The 27,837-nt window shown below is 42.7% G+C and overlaps 2 protein-coding genes across 6 annotated transcripts; both read right to left on the bottom strand.

The window, feature by feature from the left end:
• Window positions 1-69: 69 nt before the first annotated feature.
• LOC125892815 (C-type lectin domain family 1 member B-like) lies at window positions 70-14,412 on the bottom strand. Of its 2 annotated transcripts, XM_049583072.1 has the most exons (7): window positions 10,632-14,405; window positions 8,667-8,759; window positions 8,095-8,295; window positions 7,758-7,909; window positions 7,470-7,576; window positions 4,483-4,557; window positions 70-958 (listed from the first exon to the last, which is right to left on the bottom strand). In XM_049583072.1, exons 1-7 carry the CDS (start codon window positions 10,702-10,704, stop codon window positions 820-822), a joined length of 840 nt encoding a protein of 279 aa, XP_049439029.1. In that variant the 5' UTR covers window positions 10,705-14,405; the 3' UTR covers window positions 70-819. The 2 variants fall into 2 exon arrangements, with proteins under 2 accessions (XP_049439029.1, XP_049439030.1); XM_049583073.1 differs by lacking the exon at window positions 4,483-4,557 and having other exon boundaries at window positions 10,632-14,412.
• Window positions 10,798-27,825, bottom strand: mettl6 (methyltransferase 6, methylcytidine). Of its 4 annotated transcripts, XM_049583068.1 has the most exons (8): window positions 27,114-27,825; window positions 26,099-26,233; window positions 25,790-25,960; window positions 25,402-25,543; window positions 24,368-24,583; window positions 23,893-24,267; window positions 23,158-23,643; window positions 10,798-10,827 (listed from the first exon to the last, which is right to left on the bottom strand). In XM_049583068.1, exons 1-5 carry the CDS (start codon window positions 27,429-27,431, stop codon window positions 24,423-24,425), a joined length of 927 nt encoding a protein of 308 aa, XP_049439025.1. In that variant the 5' UTR covers window positions 27,432-27,825; the 3' UTR covers window positions 10,798-10,827; window positions 23,158-23,643; window positions 23,893-24,267; window positions 24,368-24,422. The 4 variants fall into 4 exon arrangements, with proteins under 4 accessions (XP_049439025.1, XP_049439024.1, XP_049439027.1 ...); XM_049583067.1 differs by lacking the exons at window positions 10,798-10,827; window positions 23,158-23,643 and having other exon boundaries at window positions 23,689-24,267; XM_049583070.1 differs by lacking the exons at window positions 10,798-10,827; window positions 23,158-23,643 and having other exon boundaries at window positions 23,689-24,267; window positions 24,368-24,562; window positions 27,114-27,813.
• Window positions 27,826-27,837: the final 12 nt, after the last annotated feature.

The raw sequence follows: 27,837 nt of genomic DNA, 5'->3' as shown, positions 1-27,837 counted from the left end.
AACAAATGAATATAAAGGAGAGAGGCTTTATTTGAAATACAAGATTGTTTTTTTTTGCAACCTCCCCTTTTTATGTGTGGGTGTACGTTTTTTTTAAAGGTTTTTTTTTAAGTTTATTTTGCACAAACACATGATATGTTAACACTGCATTTCAAAAATAAAAAGACACAGGAGACAGAGCTGAGGACATGTGGCTGAACGCCTGGGAAACAGTCGACCTGCACTAACTCCTGAACCTGGCGAGACTTCTGCTCGCAGGTCGAAGCTCAAACTCAGAGTACTTTGGTGACGTTTTAATTCTGTTTGACACAAGTAAGGTTGATGCTGAAGAGACAAAAAGCAGCACACAATTAACGTGATGAAAACAATAAATAACATGTTCATGTTTGGAGCTGAATCACATTGTGATCGAGAAGTTAACGCTGACAGCAAGTTATTATTCCTTTACACAGAGATTTAAATACTCCAGCAGACGTGTTTATTCTGACAAGAATTTATTTTACAAGACAATCACAGAGTCTTTCTACTGACCAGACTCTAAACACATCACAGACTGAGTTTCTGTCTCAATACAACTTTCAGTCGTCCAAACACAGCGCCCTCCATCAGCTGAAAGACTTCACTTTAAAACAGAGTGATTAAAAGGACACACACACACACACACACACACACACACACAACATGAAATTAAAAAGAAGAGAGACTCAATGCAAATATACAGTACACTGTCTGTGTGTGTGTGTGTGTATGACTGATGGAAAAGGATATGACATAAACAGAAAGACGTGACGTGTTACTTCATGGTTGTTGTGCTGTTCGTCACATCACCATCATCTCACACACCCAGTAGTGTTGGTCCGCACAGTCGGCAGGGACAAACCTCAGCCTGCCAGGCAGCAACTGTTCGGCATAGGCACAGGTGAGACTTGGATCACCTGGCTGCACCTTCTTCAAGTCACTACAAAACACATGTCACAAAAATTAGAGATGACGTGGTTGTTTTACAGACATGAGGTTGTTTTCTCTACATTTTATTGTTTGTTGTTATTGTTTATTTATTGTTGTTGTTGTTGTTGTTGTGTATCCATCATTTACAGCAGACTTTATTCTTGTTATTTAACTTTGTCGTCTTTTTACTGTTTTATTTTTAATTGTTTTGATGCACTGAATGTGAACTCAGGGCGTCGCTGTGAAAGAGCTTGATGCTCAGTCAGTTTTCCCTGAATAAACAATGGTTTGATTTTGATGATGATGATGATGATGACGAAAATGGGACGTCACGGTGGCTCCGCACTTATTCCTGTTTATCTGTTACAGATTTAAAGAGGCAACAGACAGCATCTTTTCCTAAATACATCATGATGAAAATAATGTGGGTTGCACAGGGTAGTGTCCACAGTCAAATCAGACTATCAGTGTTTACATAGGTTACTTAGTGGCTTTGCAATCTTTGCAATAAGCTTCTGCCACCGGTGCCGAAATTTCGTGGAAAAAATCTGCTTTACGGCAGGAAACGCGTCATGTATTGTGAAACTGGTCGGTCAGCCAATCAGGGACTGGAGCTGGTCCTTATGAGGAGTTGGGCATGAGATAGTTGAGTCACGAGCACAATGGCAGACGGACAGAGTTTGGAGACGAGTGAAAAACGGCCTAGCAAAAGAAAAGGAGCTCCTCTGTGTGAGGAGGCAAAGAAGAGCAAAAAGGAGAGTGATAAAAGAAGAGGAAAAACAAGAGTAAACCTCAGTCAGGCGTTCAAGAGATGGAGGGAGCTCCGTGACCAAAGAGGCTTCAAAACCCATGTCCAGCTAGCTTTCTTTCTAATGGATCAGTTAGTAACATGGCTAAATGTTAGCTAGACCAGAGAGGACTGGACTGTACTGGCTGCTAGTTCATTCCTAGCTGGCCAGCATCGCAAATCGCCGCAACCAGGGAGCGGGTAGCGAGTGTTGGTCGGCTGACATCCTGGTTGCCATTCTACGGCAGCCCTCGGACAGTGATACCCCCCTCCCTTCCTTCTGTTCTCTTCTCACGGAGGCAGCTATCCACGGACATCGCCCAGCTAAGTTACGCCCAGCTAAGTGAACACTGGACTTTGTTTCCCATTCAATTTGAGTTCTGCATGGTTTCCATACGGTAGCGTTTATTCTAGAATGGGGACTGTTTACATGTGCATATTGGTATAATTCCACTGTGTCTACTGTTGTTTGTACTGATACTGTACATATTGGTATCATTTACTGTGAGCTGTTTGTACTGGTACTGTACATATTGGTATCATTTACTGTGAGCTGTTTGTACTGGTACTGTACATATTGGTGTCATTTACTGTGAGCTGTTTGTACTGGTACTGTACATATTGGTATCATTTACTGTGAGCTGTTTGTACTGGTACTGTGCATTCTGCTATAATTAAGTAGAACCTGTTTGTACTGGTACTGTACATATTGGTGTCATTTACTGTGAGCTGTTTGTACTGGTACTGTACATATTGGTATCATTTACTGTGAGCTGTTTGTACTGGTACTGTACATATTGGTATCATTTACTGTGAGCTGTTTGTACTGGTACTGTACATATTGGTATCATTTACTGTGAGCTGTTTGTACTGGTACTGTACATATTGGTGTCATTCACTGTGAGCTGTTTGTACTGGTACTGTACATATTGGTGTCATTTACTGTGAGCTGTTTGTACTGGTACTGTACATATTGGTGTCATTCACTGTGAGCTGTTTGTACTGGTACTGTACATATTGGTGTCATTTACTGTGAGCTGTTTGTACTGGTACTGTACATATTGGTATCATTACACTGTTTCTTCTTGTACTGTACATATTGGTGTCATTTACTGTGAGCTGTTTGTACTGGTACTGTACATATTGGTATCATTTACTGTGAGCTGTTTGTACTGGTACTGTACATATTGGTATCATTTACTGTGAGCTGTTTGTACTGGTACTGTACATATTGGTATCATTTACTGTGAGCTGTTTGTACTGGTACTGTACATATTGGTATCATTTACTGTGAGCTGTTTGTACTGGTACTGTACATATTGGTATCATTCACTGTGAGCTGTTTGTACTGGTACTGTACATATTGGTGTCATTTACTGTGAGCTGTTTGTACTGGTACTGTACATATTGGTATCATTTACTGTGAGCTGTTTGTACTGGTACTGTACATATTGGTATCATTTACTGTGAGCTGTTTGTACTGGTACTGTACATATTGGTATCATTTACTGTGAGCTGTTTGTACTGGTACTGTACATATTGGTATCATTTACTGTGAGCTGTTTGTACTGGTACTGTACATATTGGTGTCATTTACTGTGAGCTGTTTGTACTGGTACTGTACATATTGGTATCATTTACTGTGAGCTGTTTGTACTGGTACTGTGCATTCTGCTATAATTATTTGCATTACTATTTGTTTTTTCTTCAGATAAATCTGATAATTGTTGCTCGGTCTCTTTACTCATTTATTTAGTAGAGTGTCCACACACCTTCTCATTCTACATATACATAGAGGTATACTGGTGGCTTTACAGCCTACATTTTATTCAAGAAAAGCTCATTTTAGCCCTGAAGTGGTTCAGAATGTGTCATTTTACCAACAAAGTTAACTTCAAATTTATATTATTTATATTATTCTATTGAAACAACAGATGTATGTTCTCATCATAAACAGACACCATATCACATGATTTACATGTGTTTCCTTTGTGTTTTCTTAGTATACAGAAATATATAAAGTACCACAGGTCTTATAATCTGATACAGGTACAGATCAGTGAATACTACAAAGACTGACACTAAAAACATTCACAGATCTAAAAGTATGAATGCATGTATTCAAATACATGACACACACTCTTATCTATATGCACAACATACAGAAATAGCTAAAAAAAATATTTTATAAATGATACTGAGATGTGGTGATGGTTTATTTCTACCAGTCACTCTTTTTATATCTCCATCTTAATTCATGAAAAAATGAAAAAGAATATACTTTGACTTTTTTTGACATATCTCAATCAATGACGATGATGTCACTGATCACTTTCAAACTGACTGATTAATTTATTTAACAAGTCACTGACAATAACTTCTGTGGCAGCTCAGCATGAGTTTTGAATATATCACCTAACCCGTTATATGGCACATATGACCAGGAACTGCCCATTGGTTCGACATCCCATTGTTCCGACCATATTAAACTCATTGTTCCGAAATCGTCATGATGCCCTGTGGTTAAGGTCTGGTTAGGTTTAGGCACAAAAACCACTTGGTTAGGGTCAGGAAAAGATCATGGTGTGGGTTAAAATGAAAAAGAAAGTGGCAAACACATAAGCCGTGAGCCTGCTCCGCCTCAAGCCAGTCACGGCGCACCATACACCCACCGCGAGCCGTTCAGCACCGCGGACAGTCGGACTAATGGGATGTCGAACCAATGACATGGACCCCATATGACCTACCTGCCACTCTGAAGCGTTGGCTCTGCCTGCCTCGCGTTCTCTAACGTCTGGCGCCAGCTGAACTTCATCTGATCTCTGATATGAAAGCAGTTGACATGAATAAGGTATAGTTAGAAAAATACTGATGGGAAAACACACAGACAGACTAACTCCTTCCTAGATACTGGAGGTGTGTACTGGTTTTCAAGTTACATGGGTTAACAGAACAATCATGTTGTTTTACAAACACCTTAAATATTTAATGTCAAATCGCTTTTTTCCATTGTTGGAAAGTCTGTCATATTTTTGCCAGCCAACGTTAGCTAGTAACCTTAATAGTAACAACGTTAAAGTTTACCTAGCAAGAGTGTACAAGTTAGATGTTGAATCACAACGTCAGCTCAACATCAACAGGTCTAGACAGAAATTATGATTATCCTCCTGGACAAAATTATTACCAACTCACATTGTCTTTCTTTCTTTTCTTTCCCATAAGAAAGAAAGCGCTTACACTGAGCTGCTGCTGTCGTTTCATCTTAAACCTCAGTTGCATGCACTACCAGCTTCATGGCCTCCTGATTATAGTGACAGTGACACTGTGACCTGTGAAGGTTTTCCCCCTTTTTTCTTCTTGTCTCATGATATTCAAGGCCTTGTTGTAAAAACAGCTCGATTATTAAGGTTCCACATTGCTGCAGATGGCTGCACGAGTTCATATGTTCAAACAGTTACAGTGTAATTGACCTATGGCTAAGCCCCGCCCTCAAACGCGATGAGCCAATCACAGTGCGTATAGCCATTCCCATACACTGGGACATTCTCTGCCTGGACGTCCATTGAAATGCATTACAGAAAGTCAGTTTGTTCGGTTTTATGAGCTTTTTCAGAGATTTGAAGTTTAAAAATGGTCAAACGGTGTGCATGGGGTACATGCAACTCTGACACAAGGTATCCTGAGAGGCTGGGCGACCAGGTGTATTTTTACACTTTAAACCACATCTCAAGCGAGAAAAGTGTCTCCTTTGGATAAAGTTGTGTGGTAACGTTAGACCACAACATCAACTCAACGTGAATAAGATTAACAATGATGTCTACATCTGTTCTAAGGTAAGTCAACATTGTGTTTGAGGCAACATATTGTCACTTTGCTGGAAAGAAATATAAAGTTATCTTTAACATCTCTAGCTAACGTTAGCTAAAGTTAGCCTAACGTTAGCTCCTAGCTGCGTTGTTCATCATGTCACCTTGTTTGCTGGGAGTTCATTAGCCTATTTTGTTCTAGTTTTGTACTTTGGTGATGGTACATCATTGTTAGCTGTTGTCCAAAGGGCTCTAGTTAAGCTAACGTTAACTTCTGGAGCTTAGCTTCATTAACTTATCTGTAATGGCAGAGATAACAAAGGTTGGCAAACGTTATGCTGAATGATTCAGTGTAAATACTGTAGCACCAAACTAACGGAGACACACTCTTGGTAAAGATGGTAAAAAGGCCGTTATCCTTTTCTCATATTCTGAGCCAAAAACCTTAACTTCAGTGGCACTTTAACTTGTTGTCTTTGATGGTGACGGCAACCAGATGCGGTTCACAAGCGTACACTGTGACCTGTAAATGTTGGCTTGTAATTTAAGCTTTTCATCGACCTTCTCAACAATAAAATGATGAATATATCCCTCCAATGCGTAGTTTAGGCCCTTTTGGTTACTTCTCAATGACATCTGACCGTTATGTCTCCAAAAATCATCAGTTGCCTCCTGTGAAATGCCGTGTACTGTGACACCTGCCATAGAGCCGGACACTTAATGTTGATAGTTTGTCTGAGTGAGTGGAGGGGGCGTGGCTTAGCCATAGGTCAATTGTTAAGTATGTTCACTGAACATTGTTAAATGGCCTTATAAATAACTATAAATCTCACCATTGTGTCAGATGTCTTTAATTTACTATTGTCCTACATTAGAATGAAACATATTTTTCACTTTAACTGGTCTCTAAATTATATTTGTGGTGCTGAAACCATGGTAACAGCAGCTTGGGGGGGGGGTGACCAAAGTGTTGTTCCAGTATATTAAGCTATGAATGAACCAAATTTGGTGCTTTTATTGCAAAAATGAACAATTGTTTAGCTATGCCGCCCAATTTATTAGGGGTCCATGTCATTGGTTCGACAGCCCATTAGTCTGACTGTCCGCGGTGCTGAACGGCTCGCGGTGGGTGTATGGTGTGCCGCGACCAGCTTGAGGCGGAGCAGGCTCACAGCTTGTGTGTTTGTCACTTTCTTTTTCATTTTAACCCACACCATGATCTTTTCCTGACCCTAACCAAGTGGTTTTTGTGCCTAAACCTAACCAGACCTTAACCAGAGGGCATCATGATGATTTCGGAACGGACTTCGGAACAATGGGTTTAATATGGTCGGAACACTGGGATGCCAATGGTCAGTTCCCCTTATTAGTTTGTTAGCAGAATTATACAAAAACTGCCAGACTGATTTTCAGGGATGTAACACATGCCAACTTAGAATACATTAAATTTTGGTGTTGATCCAACTCAGGGGGCGTGCCCACGGGCCGCCCATTCACTTCCATTCATTTTTTGGATGAGAATTATGTGAAAACTGTCCAACCGATTTTCACAAAACTTGGTGGAGGCATGTAGCATGGTCCAACTTAGAAGCCATTACATTTTGGAGTGGATCCAATTAAGGGGACAGGTCCATGGGCAGGTAGGATTCAATTGCCTGCTCTGGCCACCAGGGGGCGAGATTCTGATGCCCCAATATCCAGATTTGTTCTAAATATATTTGTCAACACATCTGACAGATTTGGTGCTTTTATCACAAAAATGAATGATTCTAGAAAAATATTGAGCTATGCCGCCCCGCTACTGTGGCTTTCTCAACCCAGAGGTCCATGCAAACTGTAATTTGCACATTAATTAATTTTTGATGCTTCGTGCTAATCATGGTATTCAAAATAGTGTAGCTCAGGATTGCACATTCAGAAAGCCTTACTCTAAAGTCAGCAAGCGTCCATCCTCCCACGTCCACATATCCTGAGGCCAGCGTCTAGCCCTCAGGCCGATCCACATGACAGCACTTCCAAACTTAAGAAGAATTTCCTGTTGGGAAGAATTTGACATATAGATTTGATTTTGATTTATCTAAAGGTGGTCAATGAGGTCACCCTGTACAGTTCATAGGATGGATAAGACTACATTTACACAGTTAAAACACTGCCTGGATGAACACAGGAAAATTAAGTGGAAATGGATTTGAGAAAAAAAACCAAAACATAAATACCGCTTCTGATTCATCATTTAAAACCACAAGATCAGCTCCGTTTCTCCCACAGTCCTCTTTGGCATCTCTCCAGTTCTTTAGCTCAGTGGAAAGGCGGTAACAGCTGGACATGTGGAACTTCCACCCTCGGGGACAATGACTGTGTTGGGATCCTGTTCGGAAACAGGACAAACAGACAGGAGAGAAGATGAAGTGGGAGAAGATTCTTGGAAGAAAATGGAAATAATGTGTGCACACTGTCGCACTTCAAGGTGAGAAATTAACAAATGTTGTCTCTAAAAAGAAGTTGTCAGCTCTGAAGAAGCTATGAACTTTATATTTAGAAAAAAAACCTCACCCATCTCAGAGAGTCTTTTTATTTCAGCCTGAAGCTTGTCGATCTGATTTCGCTGTTCGCTGAGGCGCCTCTCTAACCATCTCTCATTGGCATTCAACATTGTGTATTCCCTTATCAGCAGGTCTCTATCTCGAAGCAGGTTGCTGATTTCAGCAGGTGACATCATGGTGATGTTGGTAGAGTTGATGTGGTCAGACCCAGCTAGGAAGAAGAAGAAAGACATTCCTCTTTTTAGGTTGGAGTTCACACCTACATTAAAAACTCTGCACTGAGGAAGGAAGAAAGAAATCAGGTCCTGTGAATCAGCAATGCTGTGTTTTCCCAAACATTTATGACACACACACAGAAGTGGCTGTTGCTTCACCGTCACAGCCAGGTTTCACAAAACTTCCGTAGAGAAGCAGAGACTCGTACATCATGTCCTGCTTGTTGCCTGCAGTGACACTGAAACAGTTTAAGGTAATATTTCCTGGACTCAAAGCTTCTCAGTGGGATTTCATCAGCTGTGCAGAGGCTTTGGTTTATGAAATCTGCTATTTTACTTCTCTTTTGCTTTGCAGGCTGATACTCACTTCCTTGGAGCCGAAGAGAAATATTGAGAGCTGCCTGTACGATGCACAGCAGGCCGAAGCTGACTCCAACCACCAAGAAGATTTTTGATTCACCTACGGGACAAAACACACACAAATTGGACACGTGACTAAATAAAATGACGGTACAGCCACACTGACCCTGCAAAGCATCCGAGTGCTTAAACCAGCAGTGCACAACTTTTGCACAAAGTGATGGAGGTATTTTTTCTGCTTCGTCACAATGGTCTCTCCAGCCCTTTCTTATTCCGAAGTCGTCAAATGCAGCCACTTTGTCAGTGACATCGGCGTCAAACACTGACACCAAAGGCCACCTCTCACAGCAGTATGACACACCGTCGGGTGGTGTCAGTTTGTAACACCAGTATGATTCACTGCTGGACTGAGTCAGTTGGAAACGCTGCCGGTAACAACTGAATATGAAGGGCTGTGAAGTCCCTGTAGGTCGGGTGGGAGCAGCGGTGGATGGGTTCGCTTCCTACATGAATGTAGAGCCAAACCATTTTGTTTTTTTCTAAACCTAATCATATGCTTGTGTTACTTGGCATAAACTGATGCACCGTCCCGGAATGTCAATACACGCGCGGGAGGATACCCAGTGTGTAATACGTAGACATGAACGGCACTGACGAAGCGGTGATATGTGACGAGTTAAGATGAGAATGGAATGGTAACAATCTTGCCTACATATAAGGCCCAGTTTCCACCAAACCCTTTCAGTCCAGTCCCTTTGGAACCAGCAGTAAGCCTTCAGACATGGTACCTAGACCCTCGGTCTGTTCAGACAGGCCTCTTAAATGTGGGCGGGGTTGTTGTCACTCACTGCTCCGTCCAGCACTCGCTGTATTTCCTCATCAGCGGTGACACAGATGGAAGTCTGCACCTGGTTTATCGTCCACAGAACGAGGCTGCACGCCCACATTTTCACAACAAAATAGAACAGGCTGCAGTGAGAGTCTCTCTCCATGGGATATTTCAAAATAGCAGCTTTGTGCATTTAGTCCTTCTCAGGCAAGCTCAGGGGTTTAGTGTTGCTGTAGCCCACAGGAAGTGAGGATTAGAATATATGACCTTCACATAATCCGCTCCAAATGAATCTATATTTTTAAAGTCATTACTAAAAGTGTGTGTCATATAAAAACTAAAGTGATGGTCAAAGTTGTCACAGTGAAATTTAAGGTGTGCTGATGGATTCACGTCATCAACTCATGCATTGAGTAACATTACAAGTTAACGTTCCACCTTAAAAGTTGCCGGCAGTCGGCCCAGTGAATGAAGTTATTTTTTTCTCTTTCATTTTATAGTTGTAGTTTACTGATGTATGAACAGAGGTTACATAAAACCAGAGTGAGCGTCCTCTACTGACCAATCAGACTGCAGGGTTTCTAGCTCCACCTTTTAGTACCAGATCTGTGTGCTAGGTACCCCAACAGAGGGGGGACCAAACATGGGGACGCTAAGGAACGCTTCTGTTGGGACCATCCACAACTTTCACTGTGGGAACAGAAAAACAAGCGTTCTAATGTGAACTGAACTGAAGCCGACTGCTTGGTGGTAACAAAGCTTTAGGGAGATCTTTCTCTAGTGGCAACAGGTTGAATCGTCATTATGTGATCTTGTTTGGTGAGGGCTTGAATGTAACAGACGTTCAAAGTCAAAGTCCAAAACTCCAGCTTTAAAAAGAGAAAAATGCTTTTAGGCAGATTTCATAGAGCTGTATCTCAAAGTGCTTCAAAAACTAAACCCATAAAAACAAATAACTGGACAGAAACAGAAGAGATGCCACAAACAGTAAAACCTTTCCGTCAGGTGTATGTACATAAAAAAAAGTTTTAAAAACTAAAGATTATATGTGAGTGAAACACTTATTCAACTGAAAGGGTCAGAGGCCGCAAGTGAAACCGAAGGAAGCAATAAAACCTCACAAGTCAAAAACAAAGATCTGACCTGAGTGACAGCATCCTCTCCTCTCTGGACTCTTCCTCTGCTGATCAGTTGGTTCATTGACGTAGTCTGCCATGTTTATTCTTCTGACAGTGATCCTGGTGAAGCATCTGTTAGATAGTGATCTGCTGTCCTACAATGTTACCTGTATTTATCCACCAGCTGCCTCTGCTGTGGGTGTGTGGAGATTAATCCATCACTGCCAATGTCACAACCAGTTGTGTCACAAAACCACAGATTAAAACAGAAGGGACAGTTAATGTTGTGGCAGCAACCGAATAACAACACAATTCAAAGTGGTGAAAAAATACAGATTCTCTCTGTGAACAGACACAACGATGAACGCAGACACGATTGTCCTGCAGGAAACTCTACGGCTCTAATTATTATAACATTGGTGGTTTAACTTGATCCAAACATGAAGCTCAGCCCTCAGAAAGTCTTCTGACACACAGGAAGTAATGAGCTGTTGTGTTTGTGACACAGAGGATTTTAAAAAGTAGAACTCTGAAATGAACATCATCAGGTGGAAATCACAGGAAAGAGAGGACACAGTTTTGTCACTGATCACTTTGTTTACTGAAGCGAAGCCACGGCTAATTGTTATAATAACAATTATAACATATAATTATAACATATAATAATAGTTATTATCTTTATGTAAACAGATTCACAAAGTGTTTTACATGTCAGTAACTAAAACAGATAAAACATGAGAACAACTTTTAAAAGAACTGATAAATATATAAGTTTTTAAAAACTGAGGAAACAAAAGACTCAGATAATATGAGTTAAGGCTCTCTGATAAAAGTCTGTTTTAAGAAGGGACTTCAAGAGATCACTGACTCAACTGACCTGATTTCCTCTGGCAGATTGTTCCAGAGCTTCGGGGCCCTGACAGCAAACGCTCTGTCCCCTTTAGTTTTCAGCCTGTGGAACAGACAAAAGACCTCTGCTGCCCGAGGACCTCAGAGTTCGTCCTGATGTGTACAGTACTGAGAGGTCAGATATGTAGCTGGAGGAGAGACCATGAAGAACCTCAAAGGTACTCAGTAAAATCTTATTTTTTTTTTTCCAAAACACACTATGAGCCGGTGATCACGTCTCTGGCAGCTGAATTCTGAACAGTTTGGAGTCGATTAATAGATTTATAATTCAGACAGGAAAAGAGGCTGTTGCAGCGATCCAGGCGTGAAGAGATGAAGGCGTGTAAAATCATCTTTGTGTCTTTAAAAGTTAAACTGGATCGTAGCTTTGAAATATGCCTACGATGATAAAAGCATTATTGTGCGAGCTTTGTGACGTGCTGCTCAAAACTTCAATTACTGTCAGACCAGACTCTGAGATTTCTCACAACAGGTTTGAAATTCAGCCAAAGGCAGAATTTGTTTAGTAACGTGCTGCAGCCTGACGACAACAACCTCAGCTTTGTCTGAGTTCAGCTGGAGAAAGTTTTATGACATTCAGCTCGTAACATCAGTGAGGCAGTTACTGAGTGAACACATCATTCCAGCGTCTGTGGATCTAACGGGCAGGTACATGTGTGTGTCATCAGCATAAAAATGAAAACAGACACCATGTCTTGTTGTAAAGTCTGTTTCAATATAAGCTGTAAAGTTTGTTATGGAATCATTGCGCCGCTCCAGCAGTATAAAAAACATCACTTACAGCAACTTCTAATAGATAATGATGTGTGGCAAGAGATCCTGTGGATTCCTTCCAGATTCTCAACTTGCAATAAATATTTTTAATACTTTCATACTTTTAATGAGAATGAAACTTTTTGCTCGCTGTTTTTGTGTTGCTACGCGCCTCCCCATTTCCCACTGTCCAATCAGATGATTTGAGAGGCGGGGCTTCTGTGGTGGTCACGACAACAAGTTTACAGTTGGTAACCAATGGAGGAGAAACTGGTGGTAGTGGTTGCTGGATACCCAGAGCTATACGACTTCACAAAGCACAGTTAGCACCATCTCAATAGAAAACAGCAGATAAGTGCAGTACTGTAAACGTCCATGATGGAGGAGAAGCTCCTGGACCAACTGGTGGTACTCCCCATGATCCAGCCTCTTTTTTAGGGTCTCATGTACCCACACAGATCTCTGTTTATCTGCTGACAGCCTCTCACCCTCAACCAGAGCTACAGACAGCACCCTCTGCCTCAACATGGCAGCAGCTACACACTGATTACTGCAGGATACATACAATAATAAACAGTAGATTCATTACAGGGGAAGGTTATTGGTGCGTTCGTTTGTACTCGGAGGTCAGAAATTCACAGGTCCCGGTCGGAAGTTTAAACTTGAACGCTCCCTGAGATCAGATTTCCAACTCAGAAACTCGGAGCAAACGCGTCAACCCAGACTTACGAATTCAAGATGGCTGCCAGTCACATACACAGTGAGTCAACACTCTGCTAAAGTACTGTTTATAGCAATTTTATCTTATTTGTTTTACATTAGGTCAGCCTCATCTGCAGCATTCATCAGCTGGAGTGCATGTTGGTTTTGAAGCTGTCTATACTCTGAAAGTGCAAGGGCAACAAAGGCTTTCTTGCGGGCGTCCATGTTTTTTTTCCGACTTGTCCACCATTGTCAACTAGAATGCAAAAACTGTTGTCAACTTGGAGGTGACGTCATTCCCACTTCTGACTTCCGACCTCCGAGTACAAATGAACGCACCATAAGGTAAGGAGGTGATGGGGTGGCAACGTTAAAAAGGAAGCAAGTGGGGTTTTTTTTTCCACTAGTGGCATTTATTCTGTTAAAAAAAAAAAAGTAGTGTGGCAGTGCGGTGTGTCTCGCATTTTTCAACCTGCAAAACACTTTCTGTGTGATCAGGGCCAAAAACTATTTCACCACATTGTCCTAAATGTAAAACTCATGGAGGCACTCAGTTTTATCGCTTGTGTGAATGCAAACAAATTCGTTATTCTGGAGGACAGTCTGCACAAACATCAGTACAGCAACAGGTCAACAGGTGTCAGCAAATCCACTTCTATGTCTTCTTGTCCCTGACTGTCCTCTACAATATGAGGAAGTGGTTCAATCACTTTTGATGCTGGTGAGGAGCCATCATGGTGAAATAACAAATACTCTGTCTCTGAGGTTGTGACTCTGACAAAAATAGGACATTTCTGCAGCAATGTGGCAGCATGGCCATTTTCAAAGCGGTCACTTTGACATAGATTTAACTTGTCTACAAACAACAGAATGAGTGAATTCCTGAAATTCAGGTACAGCTGGTGTTTTGGTGTGCCGCGCCAAGATTTCTTAGATGTCCTTTGACAACACATCCTCACTGTGACCTCGTCACATGTCCACGTTTGGTCATGGACTTTCCACGTCCACATATGACGTCCAAGGTACCCTGGGTGTGTTGGTTGTTGACGTTCTGGGACGCCGTGTCAACTTCAGCCTGTTACATGCATTGTCTGTTTTCAAAAGACACTTCTGTTTTCACAGGAAATGTACAGTTTGCATACAGTCTCTTTTGTGGTTGGGTTTGGGGAAAAAGAACAGGGTTTGGCTTTACAATCATGCAGGAAGCCAACATCAGCCTCCTGGGTGAAAGTCAGTGGTTGTTGGACCCCTCCACCACCCTTCCCACTCGCCCCACTAGGACTTTCGCCCCCTTAACTGCTACGTTTCCCTCCGACACCCGCGGGCACTGTTACAGAATAACAGCACTCAGCTGTGTATCACGCCAATGTGAAAAGATGGCTTTTTTTTGTTGGTGTCTGACGCTGGAAGTCACTGCCCACAAGCTGGTATTTGATGCATTCATCGTGAGACCAGGCTGCCTGTGACGGGTGATAACGGCTTGATTTGTTATAGACCGATCAGTGAAACAGAACGCTGCATTCAAAGTGACATAAAAATGATATGATGCAGTGCAAAAACCTGAATGAAAAGAAAAGCTATAAAAGATCACAGAGTTGTCTGTGGTTGTCAGAGAGAATGGAAACACTACTGAGCTCAGAGATGCGTCTCCACCCACACATCAGCACACACGCTCACACAGTGCAGCTCATGCAGCTCAGAGTGAAATCACTGAGTGAGAGTGAGCACACTTTCATTCTGCCTCTGCCATTTTAAGTCGAGCTGTGGTTCTCGTGTTCATCTTTAGCGTGACCTTCCACCTAAGTGTGCGTGTTGGAGCATGATGTGGCTACCTGGACCTGCGGTGCTGCTGTTGGTGACTTTGTTTGTGTCGTCTGCTCAGGACAAAGGTCAGTCAGTCACTTTTTATACATGAGCTTTATCACACTGTCATGTCAGCCGAATAAACACGTGATAGCTTCATGTGAACACGTACTTGTTAAAATCATGTGTTGTCTGATAGAAAGTGTGGAGTTATGAGTTAAGTATTTAGAAATGTATAGAGTTTGATTATATTGTGACTAACAAGTTTTTGGAATGATAGAAAATTCCTTAATGTGTGTTAATATCGTCTATAGTTTTCTTGATTCACTTTTAGCATTCGCACATTTTGTACCAGATGGTGTGTGTGTGTGTGTGTGTGTGTGTGTTTATACTGAACGTCTCTAGATGCATATGGTGGAGGACACGCACAGGGAACATGCTTATACTTTAATGGACGCTTTGCTGAAACATTCGGCCTAGAGTAGAACTGCAGGTGGAAATGACGTTGCTGCAGTATTTATTTGTTGTGCACAGTTCCTGCCATAATAAATTTGAAAAAACGTACAAAAACCCCAACATAACCAAAATTAAAATGTTTCTTACGTTGAAAACTTTTCTGTTAATTCCATGAAATACGGGCAGACAAAAGCATCAGTGCAGCAGCTCATCGTCTGACATTACACGCTGCGTCTCTTGGATGCTCACAGTCTGTTAACTGGTCACTAATTTTTTATAAAGCCTGGACACAGAAAATAGGAAGAAAATAAGAAAAGATAAGTACACTATAACACCAGTGTTTTTTGGCAGCTATTTTGGATTTAGTCTTAGTCTTGAGACAAAAATCACATTTTAGTCATTTTTATCCTTCATAGTTTAAGTCGATGAAAACTCAAAAAAAATTTTGTCAAATTTTAGTCCTGATGTTTTCTATTTGTTTTTCTCTTTAAACTGATCCAGTGAGGCTGATTCATGGATCATAAATCAGACTCAAGGCGACAGGTTGTATAAGATAATGTGTGTGTCATGTCTCCAGCAGTGTGTGACAGGTTTAAGGGCTGATTTACGAGCACACACTTACTGATCATCATCTGAAAAGCTCAACATCTCTCTATTTATGCTCTCAACAAATAACTAATGTGAGCCAACTAGGATTTGTCCCCAGGTTCATTGTAAACTCTGACTTATCCATGTGACTGTTAAGAAGCAGAAACATAACTTGTTTCTTCATGTGCAACATGTTAGTCTGGAGGTTTAAACTGGTGTCCTCTCACAGAGTTGGTGATTCAAACTAAACTTTCATCTCTGTCAGAGAAAACTGATCTGAGTTCAGACTGTTTACTTACAGCACAGCTACACTCACAGATAACTGAGCCTCCTACCTGCCTGTCAAACACCATCAACCCACAAACCTTCTCCAGTCCGGACTGAGTGGAGAAAAAAAAAGGTTGTTGATGAAAAATTTTCGTTATAGTTTTTGTCAGCAAAATTAAGTCGGGCACACAGAGAGTGGGTCATCAGTGATGACAGAGTGATCACCACTGTGTGAGTCCATATACGTTGTTTGTTTGTCAAATCTTGCAGATTACAGCTTAAAGATAAATTAAGTTATAAGAATAAAGGAGGGTGAAACCTGCTTTGTAACTGTTTTGGCTTCTCCATTTTCTTGTTTCCTTTGTGCTCTAGCTCCTGTAGAGGTCCGTTACTTGTCGCAAGACATCACGTCTCCCAGCGGCTCATCAATCAAACTAACCTGCAACGCTCATTATTACGTCGAGCTCTGCGGCCTGCTGCATGTTGCGTGGTATCATATCACGAAGCAAAGTGCTGAGCTGACTGACCCGCGCAGGTACCTCACCACAGTAAACGAGACCGCCATCTCTGATGACAACATGAGACGTAGACAGGTCGTGACGGAGATACTCAACCTGACAGCAGAGGACGCCGGACAATTTCAATGCACGGCTGAATGTGAGAAAGAGTCAGAGACGGTGGCGGGACATTACATCTGGATCACTGTCATAGGTATTTTCATGAAGAAGAAAATTACATTAACTCTTCTTATTGTGACGTTGAACTTCCTTAAAGTAGACCACACCGATCAGTCACAACATTAAAACCACTGACAGGTGAAGTGAGCACTACTGATCGTCTCCTTAGGCCGCGACAGACCAAGTAACACCTCCTCATGGTAAAGGCACTCCATGATGGCAGAACAATGTGCCATGACACACCGTAAATACTGCTCAGTAATGACCTGAGGAACACAATATAGAGCTCAAGGTGTCGACCTGGCCTCCAGATTCCCCTGTTCCCAATCTGACCGAGCATCTGTGGGACGTGCCAGTATCCCACATCACAGCCTACAGGGCTGAAAAGATCTGCCGCCAACGCCCCGACACCACAGGATGCCTCCAGAGGTCCTGTTCCCATGTCTCAACAGATCAGAGCCAAGTCTGATCCGAAGAACACTGTGCAGTAACAAGATGATCACTATTGTTTACTTCACCAGTCTGTGGTTTTAACGTTATGGCTGACGTGTATCTTTCAGTTCATCAGAAGCAGGGCAACAGTAAAATACACTGCTATCGAGCCAGTGTTTCCATGTTACAGCTGTGCACCACTTTGGTACAGTCTAAAATATCTAACAACTGTTGGATGCCAAGACAGAAAGCTAGCACAAAGATTCATGTTCCCCTGAGGATGAATCCGTCTTACTTCCTCTGCAGAATTTAGTTTGTCTGTTTCTTAAAGGTCCAGTGTGTCAGATTTAGGGAGATTTCGTAGTGTCTAGCGGTGAGGACTGCAGACTACAACCACCTGAAACTTCTCCTGGTTAGAATTCCTCCAGTGTTCATTGTTCAGGAGGTGTTTACCAGGAGCTGAATTATCCACAGAGGCCTCTTCCTCTGCAAAATAAACAGACCAGCTGATTTAAACCAGCAAAAACACTGAATAAAACAGTTTCATGTCACAAATCAGTGCGTCTTCAGTGCTGCTGGCACGTCACAGACAGGCTGTTAGCCCAGCACCTTTTTTTCTGATCCAGAGGTCCAGACAACTTAACGAAGATCTAGGACCAGTTGATGCTTCTCAAAGCCAAGGATGTTATCTTGGTCGGTTCCTACAGAGGCAAGACTCCTTCCTACTAAACACAAATCTGAACAGGCTTTTGGGTGCTCAGGTTAGCATCACTGTAGAGGCCCCGCCTTGTGCGTAAAGAATTGTGGGTACTTTTCACCCGCTGAGGTTCACACATGAATCTTTGTGAATGCTCTGAAGGAAGGACTCTGTCCTCGGTAGAATTCAAAGGATCCTTGACGTTCAAACAGTCCTTTGGCAGGATTCAATGATGTAGCCTGCTGTAAGGATCCTTCATTGACTTTGTGAAGCACCAAGTGTTTGGTTTGTCCATTCTGGGCTACTGTAGAAACATGGCGGTACAACATGGCAATCTCCATAGACGAGGACCTGCGCCTTGATATACACAGCTCATTCTAAAGTAACAAAGACACAATTCTTATTTTCAGGTGATTGTTCACTAAACAAAACATACTTATTATATTAAATACATTTCTTCCAGATATATCCCCCTGAATCCAACACACTGGAGCTTTGATTGGATACTGTGGAAGGGAAAGAAGTCATTTTATATTGCAGACGCACACTGACGCTTTGTTCTGCTCTGTTCTCTTGCAGGTTGATCAGCGCACTGAGTCGACTCACAAAGGATTAAAGTCGTCCAACAGACGGAGCTGCATCAGGCTGAGTTTTACAAAAGCATCTTTCTTTTATTTAAGTAAATGGGAGAAATTCCACAAAGTCTTTTTGTTTGTTTTATCCTCTATTGTAACTGCTTTAGTGGCCTTTGCTCAGCAGATTAAAGATTAAAGGGGTGGGCTATCAGCAGATCAGAACATGAATGAATTTGGATATCATGACGTCATTAGACGTGATATGTACTATATATTGTGAAACAATGTAAATTTGTCCATCACCAGCATTTTGCCATATAAATAAAAAGTTGTATTGTGCAATAGATTTGGAATTTTTGTACGATTTTGCATGAATACAATGAAGCACTTTGCTCTGTTATAAATCTTATTTGCTGTATAAACCAAAAACAGACCTCATGTGTTCATGTTTCCATTAATAAACTCTCAATTGATTTTCAAAAACTGTATGATAAAAGATTTTAACCATATTGCCCAGTCTTAAAGCTCCAGTGTGGAGGTGACTCAGCAGAAACAGTGTATAATATAATAAGTATGTTTTCTTTAGTGTATAATCACCTGAATATAAGAATCGTCATGTTTTCGTTCCCTCAGAATGAGCTGTTTATATCTACACAGGGAGCAGGTCCTCGTCTGCGGAGATCACCATGTTGCACCGCCATGTTTCTACAGTAGCCCAGAATGGACAAACCAAACACTGACTCTAGATAGAGACATTTGTTGCCCACCTACAACAAACAGCACTGGATAAACACTATTATGTGAGACGTCTGTGGATATTCTCATTTATCCAGGTCAATTCCATTTTGGCAACAATTAAATCGTAGGCAACTGGACTTTGATTTTTTTATTATGTGAGACTGCTTTATTCAGTATTTTACCGATTCAAATCAGCTGGTCTGTTTGTTTCTGAGAGGAAGAGACCTCTGTGGATAATTCAGCTCCTGGTTAAAACCTCCTGAACAGCGGAGGAAGGAATTCTAACCAGGAGAAGTTTCAGCTGGTTGTAATCGGCAGTCCTCACGGCTCAACACCACTAAATCTGACACACTGCCCTTTAGTTTACATCAGGATGCAGACAGGATTGCCAAAATCATTTGGTTCTCTGCCCAAAGTCAAAATAATATCATGCAATTTGGAAATACAGTTCAATAGAAGTGGACTGTGCGTTTCAGAGAACAAAGCCCTGCACACATGTCAAAGTGAGGAACCTAGACTCTGTCAGTGAGGCGAGAACGTCTGCAACAATTCAGTGGAACAAACAAAACCTTCAAGTACGTGCTGACTCAAGGTGTGAAAAGCCACCGCAACTATCACCCGAAAAAAATAGTACCAAAGCTGCAGCTTGTTCTCACCCTGAACTGTCTGCCCTCGTTCAGTTTCCTCTTCACTACCGAGGGTCAAAAAACCCCAACTAGAGAACACAAAGCCACATCTGTTCAAGAATGAGTCTACAGTATACACCACATGATTAATTCAGCCTGAGTCTGAATTGTCAAATCACCTTCAGCACAGGTGACGATCAGTGTTTAGTTTTAATACGTCATCGTTCAGTTGGTTTGTATTCTTTGTACAAATCATTTAATCTCCTTAAACACAACAGTGGCTGCACTGCTGAGAAGCCTCAATAACTGAGACTGACCTGCTGTCTCATGCTCATCAAGAATAACCCTGCAGATGGGATTCCATTTCAACAGGCACTTGTTTCTCCTCACACTGGTGGAGGGCTGTTCGAGCCAAACCACAGGACAGGAAACTGCTTCGTGTACACTCTCAAAACTGCGTTCAAAGATAAACCAGCACGCTCAGATCACAGCACAAATTCATGTGTCACTGTCAGAAGGGGGTTATACTGTGTAAATGGAAAACTGAGCACAGAATTGAAATTAAAATTTAAACTACAGGATTCTATTTGATGAACACTTTGTCTCTTTGACCCTGGCCTGAGAAGAGTTTACTGTTTTACATGTCGGGAGATCAGAATCATCAGTTTTGTCTTAGTTTCCTCCAGAGTCAGTGAAATACCTCAACGTTTACTGGATGGATCGGCTCAACATTCGGTTCAGATATTAATTTTTCAGGTGATTATACACTAAAGAAAACAGACTGAATATATCCCTCCCAATCTCGGTCACCTTGCACAGGTGGGGAATGAGGGTGGGTTGTGTGGAGCGAAAGGAACCGTGGTGCACATCCTATCAGGGTGCAAAGCAGCTCTGACCCAGGGGAGATACAGGTGGCGCCATGACAAGGTACTCACAACAACATGACGACATCTTGGAGCAGGTAAGACTGAAGAAACACCCAGCTATAACAAAGACACTGTGGAGTTCCGTCAGCTTTTAAAAGAGGGTCAGAAGCCTGTTGTCCAAGGTGAAGCAAAACAAAATCTGCTCAGTCCACCCAGAGACGAGACACGAGGGCTGATCAGGGAGGAAAACTTCAGTTCCCAGAGGAAACACTGTCCACAACTCTGAGACCAGACATCAGCATGTCGTCTCAGGAGGGAAGCAAAGTAATCCTGACGTGGTCACCACTGCCAGCCCATCAGCTGGAGAGTGTTACCCACGGCAACAACAAGCAAGGCTGAAAGTGAAATTATTCCCGACTCCTTGGTGGTTCCAGAAAGAGGAGCAGCTTCAGTAGTGTGGAATAAACTTTGACTTCTCTTAGTGCTCAGAGGGAACTCATTCAGCGGCTCCTCTGGCAGCAGCACAGCGTCTCTCCCTCTCCTCTCTGATTCTGTCACAAACCTTTGCTGATGGAAACCTACGTGAATAAACTCCATATATGTGACTGTCTCATCACAGCCTGTCACAGGTTACAGCCTGATGGTTACAGATGATTCATATATATAGATCCCAGGGGACACTTTGTTTAAATGTGTAATTAGTGGTAGATTTGATTTCTGCTGTTGTTCACAAACTAAAGAAATTTATTTAGTTTTACTGAATATCTGAAGCAAACTGTGAAACTACAGTAGATCACTGATTCTGTTGTAATTCTATCTTCTTACTCATTTGTCACATCATCAAGAACATCATTATCACTGAAATATTGTGATATTATTTTAGGACCCTATCACACACCCCATCTTTCAACTGTTTTTCACTCTGTGAAATATTTTCACACCTTTTTTTTCTATTTGTACTTTTCTGCTGAAATATCGGCCGGAGGTTTAAACAGTGGGCGAACAGGAAGCTCACAGCATGTTGATACTTGTCACAGAGCATCAACTGGTTCACACCACAGTGGTCTCATTAACACCACCATGACACCTGAGCTACGAAGACACATTTTGTAAATGTGAAGGTAAATACTCTCTGATACTTTCTGAGTGTTCAACATTTCTTCAGTCGTTCAACATTTAATATTTCCTTCAATAAAAGGCCTTAAAGTTTTCAGAATCACAATAACCTTCACGTCTTAAATCCAGTAAGATAAGTGGGATTATCTCATTTTCCATTCAGAGAATGTCCCCTTTTCTTTTCAGGCTCTGTGTAACAACATTTACACATCACAGAAACCCTGATGTCTTTCCGCTCAGGAGAGAAGCTGATATCAGTCTTACATTCTTGATTTGGTCCCCATGTGACTCTGCTGTTCAATCCTTGTGGCAACATTTACATTTTCTTTAACATACACTCAGGGACATTTTGAAAGTCTTATATCCACTGGATGTCTCTTCCATCAGTATGAAATCTACCATTACACCTGTACAAACAAAGACTTATGACAGAGACACAGGAAGTAACAAATCTAGTAACTAGTAGCTAGTAACTTACTGGTTAACATTAAAGGAAATAACTGAATCTGTCTAATGTTTCCTCCGCTCTTTCACATTTGAATTCATCGTCACTCCAGGATCAAGTGAGAAAATGCAACAAATGTTCAGCCCAGATATTTGGACCCATGAGTCCTACACACACAGACAAACTCTATATATCAACATTAAGGCAGGAGGTTTGATATAATGGATTCAAATGTGTCATCTGAGGAAAACAGCGTTACAAAATAAAAATAAAATAAAAGCATCTGTACAGTGGACATGATGCATAAAGTGGAGCCGACTATGATCCCTGTACACGGCAAATATTCTCTAGTTATACAATGAACATTTACACATTCCCTGATGATTATTTTTGCACATCCTGCACAAAACCCAACAGCTCTCTCAGTCTAAAACAAGTTTTATATTGTAGTACTGTACACATTTGTTACAGTAATTCTTTAAGTATCTTCACATTTGTAAAGTAATTTTTCATTCAGTATTTATGTTCTTGACTTCTGGAGCACCTTGACCTTATTTTTTATTTCCCCTTTATAAATTTATTCTGAGCAGCAAAAACACCAGACGCAGATTCCTTGTAACTGAAACGCTGCCTGTCAATAAACCTTATTCTGATTCTGAGTGTATCTGACAGGCTGTTATGGGATTAAATGTCTCCATCATGAGTCACAGACGGTGACCGCCTGACAACATTTGGGTCAAAATATGGACAATCTGTGCATTTCCTAAAAGCCAACAGCGCCATCTTCTGGATGATTCGGCTAATGTCAAACCAGAGAAGATGACTCATTAACAGATTGTTTCGTTGGTCTCTTAAAGGGATAGTGCACCCAAAAATGTAAATTCAGCCATTATCTACTCACCCATATGCCGAGGGAGGCTCAGGTGAAGTTTTAGAGTCCTCACATCACTTGCAGAGATCCAAGGGGAGAGGAGGTAGCAACACAACTCCACCTAATGGAGGCTGACGGCGCCCCAGATTCAAACGTCCAAAAACACATCATTGAAACCACAAAATATCTCCATACTGCTCGTCCGTAGTGATCCAAGTGTCCTGAAGCCCCGACATAAAAAGTTGTTTGGAAAAACCTCATTTGAACTCTGTTTTTAGCCTCGTTGTAGCCTGTAGCTCTGACTGCCTCTCTGGGCACCACGCTCACGTGTGCGCTTGCGCGAGACCGTGAGACGTGGGCAACGCGTTCATGTGTGTTCACGTGCTTTTGCTGGTCTCGCCCGCAAGAGCACACGTTAGCGCAGAGCATCTGTGATTTCTGTTTCATATTTATGTTTATCAGAGAGGAGCAGCAGCAGGAGGTCGGATCTGACAATCGCTGATGATGTTAAGACACCTGGAATCCACCAAAAGTTTTCATAAGTTTATTTTGAAAAGGTCACAATGTTGATGCATGATAAATATCTGCCTCTGAGGTTCACAGCAGAAATGACTTTAAATAGGACCACGATCAGGATGTAACACTGTGAGCATGTTTTAGACAGAGTGTGAAATGACATAATGTAGCTGAATGTTTTTTTTAAACACAGGCAGGTAAAAATAATGAAAAACATTAATATTCATATAAAAATTAAAAAGTACTCACCTCATTAAAAAGATCACATAAATAAGGGACGCAGTAAATTATAGAGGAGGCATCAAAACAGGAGAAGTTTTAAGGCTGACAGAGAAACGTCTCCAGGTGACGCGACAGGCCGATCAGAGTGACGACAGCTGTGAAATGAAACTTAAACTGATCTGAACGGATAAATACTGTTCACTGAGATTCGCTCTGTGTCCAGCTAACGTCCAGGCACAACAGTTTGTGCTTCAGTGTTCACACAGTTCCACATATTCCCACCTGTAAGAGTCTCAGTTCAAACACTGTCGCCATCTGCTGGCGAAGGAACAAAAGGCAGCAGTTGATTAGTCGTCGGAGGAGTTCTTCATCTCCCTGAACCTCCCGTGTCTCCCAAACAGTCTGGAGGATTTAAAAGTGTGTGTCAGCCACAAGTCAGTAACGTTTCAAGGAATACACTTTTTTTTCATCATCCAAAGTCAACCAGACATTTTAATCTTACATTTGTCCACCTGTTTGTAGAAGTATGAGGCTGAGTGACATCAGGAGCTCTGTGACTAGCTGGGTTTGGTGAATTTGCTCTGCAGGAACACTCTGGGAACACAAAGCCCCTCCTTTTTGTTGACCGTCTCTCTCAGGACGTAGTCGTTAGAAACAGATTGGAGGCCGGCGTCCACACACAGCTCAGCCAGGAACTCTGGAAGCAGACGGAAGGAGACTTTGGAAGAAGGAAACGACGATGAAGGAACGTTGAGATGTGTCATGAAAGGTCCAGAAACATGATCAGAGCCTTCACACAACTCAAATTTATTATAAGGCACATTTAAAAACAAAGTGCTGCACAGAAGGAATAAAATGCTAAAAACACACACGAGAGGCAACAGAACTGTCAGGTACACAGCTCACACAGTTAGAGACACAACACACACAGGCACATGTCAGGGGGACTAATGAATAAAAGTAGGTTTTGAGCCTGGATTTAAACGAGTCAGTGGAGGGGGCAGATCTGATTGGGAGGGGGAGGCTGATCCACAGTTTGGGGGCAGACACAGCAAAGGCTCGATCAGCCCTGAGCTTAAGTTTGGAGCGTGGGACATCCAGGAGCACCGGGTCAGCTGACCTGAGGGACCTGGGTGTAGCACAAGGGGTTAGAAGGTCTGAGATGTAGGATGGGGTCAGACCATTAAACAGGAGAACCTTAAAGTCAACTCTGAACCTTACAGGCAGCTGGTGGAGAGACTAGGACAGGTGGGACAGAGAGGATGGACTAATACTAGTGCACAGAGTTACAGCAGGAACTCGTGGATAGCTCTCTAGACTATTTTCATAAACCAGCATCGCTGATGCAGACACAGATATAGACAAGAAAAATATTAGCTCCTAAAACAAGTGAAAACTAGCTTACTGGAAGTTGTAAGCTCGTTATTAAGCAGCCAAGTATTAGTACTTAAATCTATCTATCTGTCTATCTGTCTATCTATGAGCCTCGATGACACAACAAACATGAGAGTGACGTTCCTGAAGTCTTGTACTGACCTTTAGAGAAGAAGTAGGACCTGGTTCCATCTTGGCGGACGTAGAAGTTCTCCCCCAGCTTGCTGCCGGCTTTAAATCGCAGCATGGCGTGGTCGTGCAGGCCGTAGTCCCTGAACAGGACGATGCCTCCGGGCTTCAGCACCTTAAAGCCACATGTATGTTACATTTACACTGTTTGAACCTGCTTGTGTTAGAGCTGCCACAAACACACGCAGCACGTCTCGCAGCCACGTTAGAAAAATCACCTTTAAATCTTTTTTTGGACCGTTTCTCTGTACACACACGAGACTGTGTGTATGTTAGGCATTTATGTATATGATTGTGTATTTTAGGGAGAAGAGAACTCCCAACATCCAACAGGAAGTCCACACTGAGTCTGTGCTCTCACCCTGCTGATGTTCTGCAACGCCAGCTTCATCTTGTCGGGGTGGATGGCCGACAGCACAAAGATGAGAGTGACGACGTCCACGCTGCCTTCGGCCACATTCTCCCTCAGGTCGTCTTTAGTGAGGTCACACTGGAAGGCACAGCAGCGCTCGGGGCAGTACAGAGGGTTTTGCTGTCGACAGAAGGCAAACAGAGAGAGTTTATTTGTCATATCTTTGCTGTGTGATTGGCCCAGTTTGGAACTACTGGCCTGCAGTATTAAAACAGAAGAAGACGACACACAGGTTATATATTGATAGAGAATTCTTACTTTGACAAACTCAACAGCTCGTGGTGAGAAGTCACAGGCGTAAACAAAGATGTTGAGGTCGTCCTGCAGCAGAGGGAAGATGCAGTTCCCGACGCCGCAGCCGGCCTCCAGCAGCACCAGCTTCTGAGACTCAAACTGCAAAACAGGCAGGACAGAGACAGAGACAGAGACAGAGAGAGACATCATGAATGACGCACACGCTCCCCCGTCGTTTTCTCATTAATAGAGAACATAATAACGACGACCCAACAAGGTCTTCTACTGTAAATGTACTGTCCTGTCTGTCTCTTCTGCCTGGTGTCCTGTCTGTCTCCTGCCTGGTTCCCTGTGTGTGTCTCCTGCTTAATGTCCCGTCTCTCCTGCCTGGTGTCCTGTCTGTCTCCTGCCTAGTGTCCTGTCTGTCTCCTGCCTAGTGTCCTGTCTGTCTCCTGCCTAGTGTCCTGTCTGTCTCCTGCCTAGTCTCCTGTCTGTCTCCTGCCTGGTGTCCTGTCTGTCTCCTGCCTGGTGTCCTGTCTCTCCTGCCTGGTGTCCTGTCTCTTCTGCCTAGTGTCCTGTCTGTCTCCTGCCTGGTGTCCTGTCTGTCTCCTGCCTGGTGTCTCCTGCCTGGTGTCCTGTCTGTCTCCTGCCTGGTGTCCTGTCTGTCTCCACCCTGGTGTCCTGTCTGTCTCCTGCCTGGTGTCCTGTCTGTCTCCTGCCTGGTGTCCTGTCTGTCTCCTGCCTAGTGTCCTGTCTGTCTCCTGCCTGGTGTCCTGTCTGTCTCCTGCCTAGTGTCCTGTCTGTCTCCTGCCTGGTGTCCTGTCTGTCTCCACCCTAGTGTCCTGTCTCTCCTGCCTGGTGTCCTGTCTGTCTCCTGCCTGGTGTCCTGTCTGTCTCTCTCCTGCCTGGTGTCTCCTGCCTGGTGTCCTGTCTGTCTCCTGCCTAGTGTCCTGTCTCTTCTGCCTGGTGTCCTGTCTGTCTCCTGCCTGGTGTCCTGTCTGTCTCCTGCCTGGTGTCCTGTCTGTCTCTGTCCCCTCACCTCTCTGCATGCCTTGAGCTCTTCAAACTCTCTGGTGGTCCAGTGTCTGTCCTTGAAGAAGTTGGTCGTGTTTCTTTTATAAAACAGGTCCCAGTTCTTCTGCGCGTCTTTCTCCAGCTTCATCAGTTTGAAGTCGGACACCACAGTCCGCTCCCCGCCGAGTCTGTCCCGCTCCTCCGGGGTTAACTCTCTGGGGGCGGAGGCTTTGGTCTGTCCGAGGACACACGGAGACATTTCATCTTTTGTAACCACGTCTTCTTCTTCAGGAGGTGTTACTTTAATATCACCCGGGAAACTTTGATTTGTCGACAGCGCCATGATGCTGTTAGAAAACCTCGGATTTAGTTGCGTCACAGTTTCTGTCAGCTGCTCCAATAATCTGTAATTTGTGGGGAAACTAACAAACTTTAAAACTTGAGTTGTTTTGACGATAAACGAGACTTAAATCAACTTAAAGTTTTAAAAGTCCTGCGCCTGGTTGCACTTTTCCACATTAGTCGTCCATCTTGTCCGTCGCTTAAATTCTTCCGTGGAGCATCACGGGTTGTTTCCGTTTCTTTCCGTTATTATTAACGCTTATTAAGAACTGGATAAAAGCGTGAGTATTATCATACGTGATTCTCTAATTCGGTGTGTAATTTATCTGCCAACTGATTATATATTTTCGTGGAAAAAGCAGAATCGCTAACTCGGCTTGTTTCAGCCGGACTCAAACCGGAAGAGG

The sequence above is a fragment of the Epinephelus fuscoguttatus genome, linkage group LG8 (genome assembly GCF_011397635.1).
Source record: "Epinephelus fuscoguttatus linkage group LG8, E.fuscoguttatus.final_Chr_v1".
Taxonomy (NCBI): domain Eukaryota; kingdom Metazoa; phylum Chordata; class Actinopteri; order Perciformes; family Serranidae; genus Epinephelus; species Epinephelus fuscoguttatus.
The sequence above is the reverse complement of the archived record's forward strand: the minus strand, read 5'-3'. Positions and strand labels throughout refer to the sequence as shown.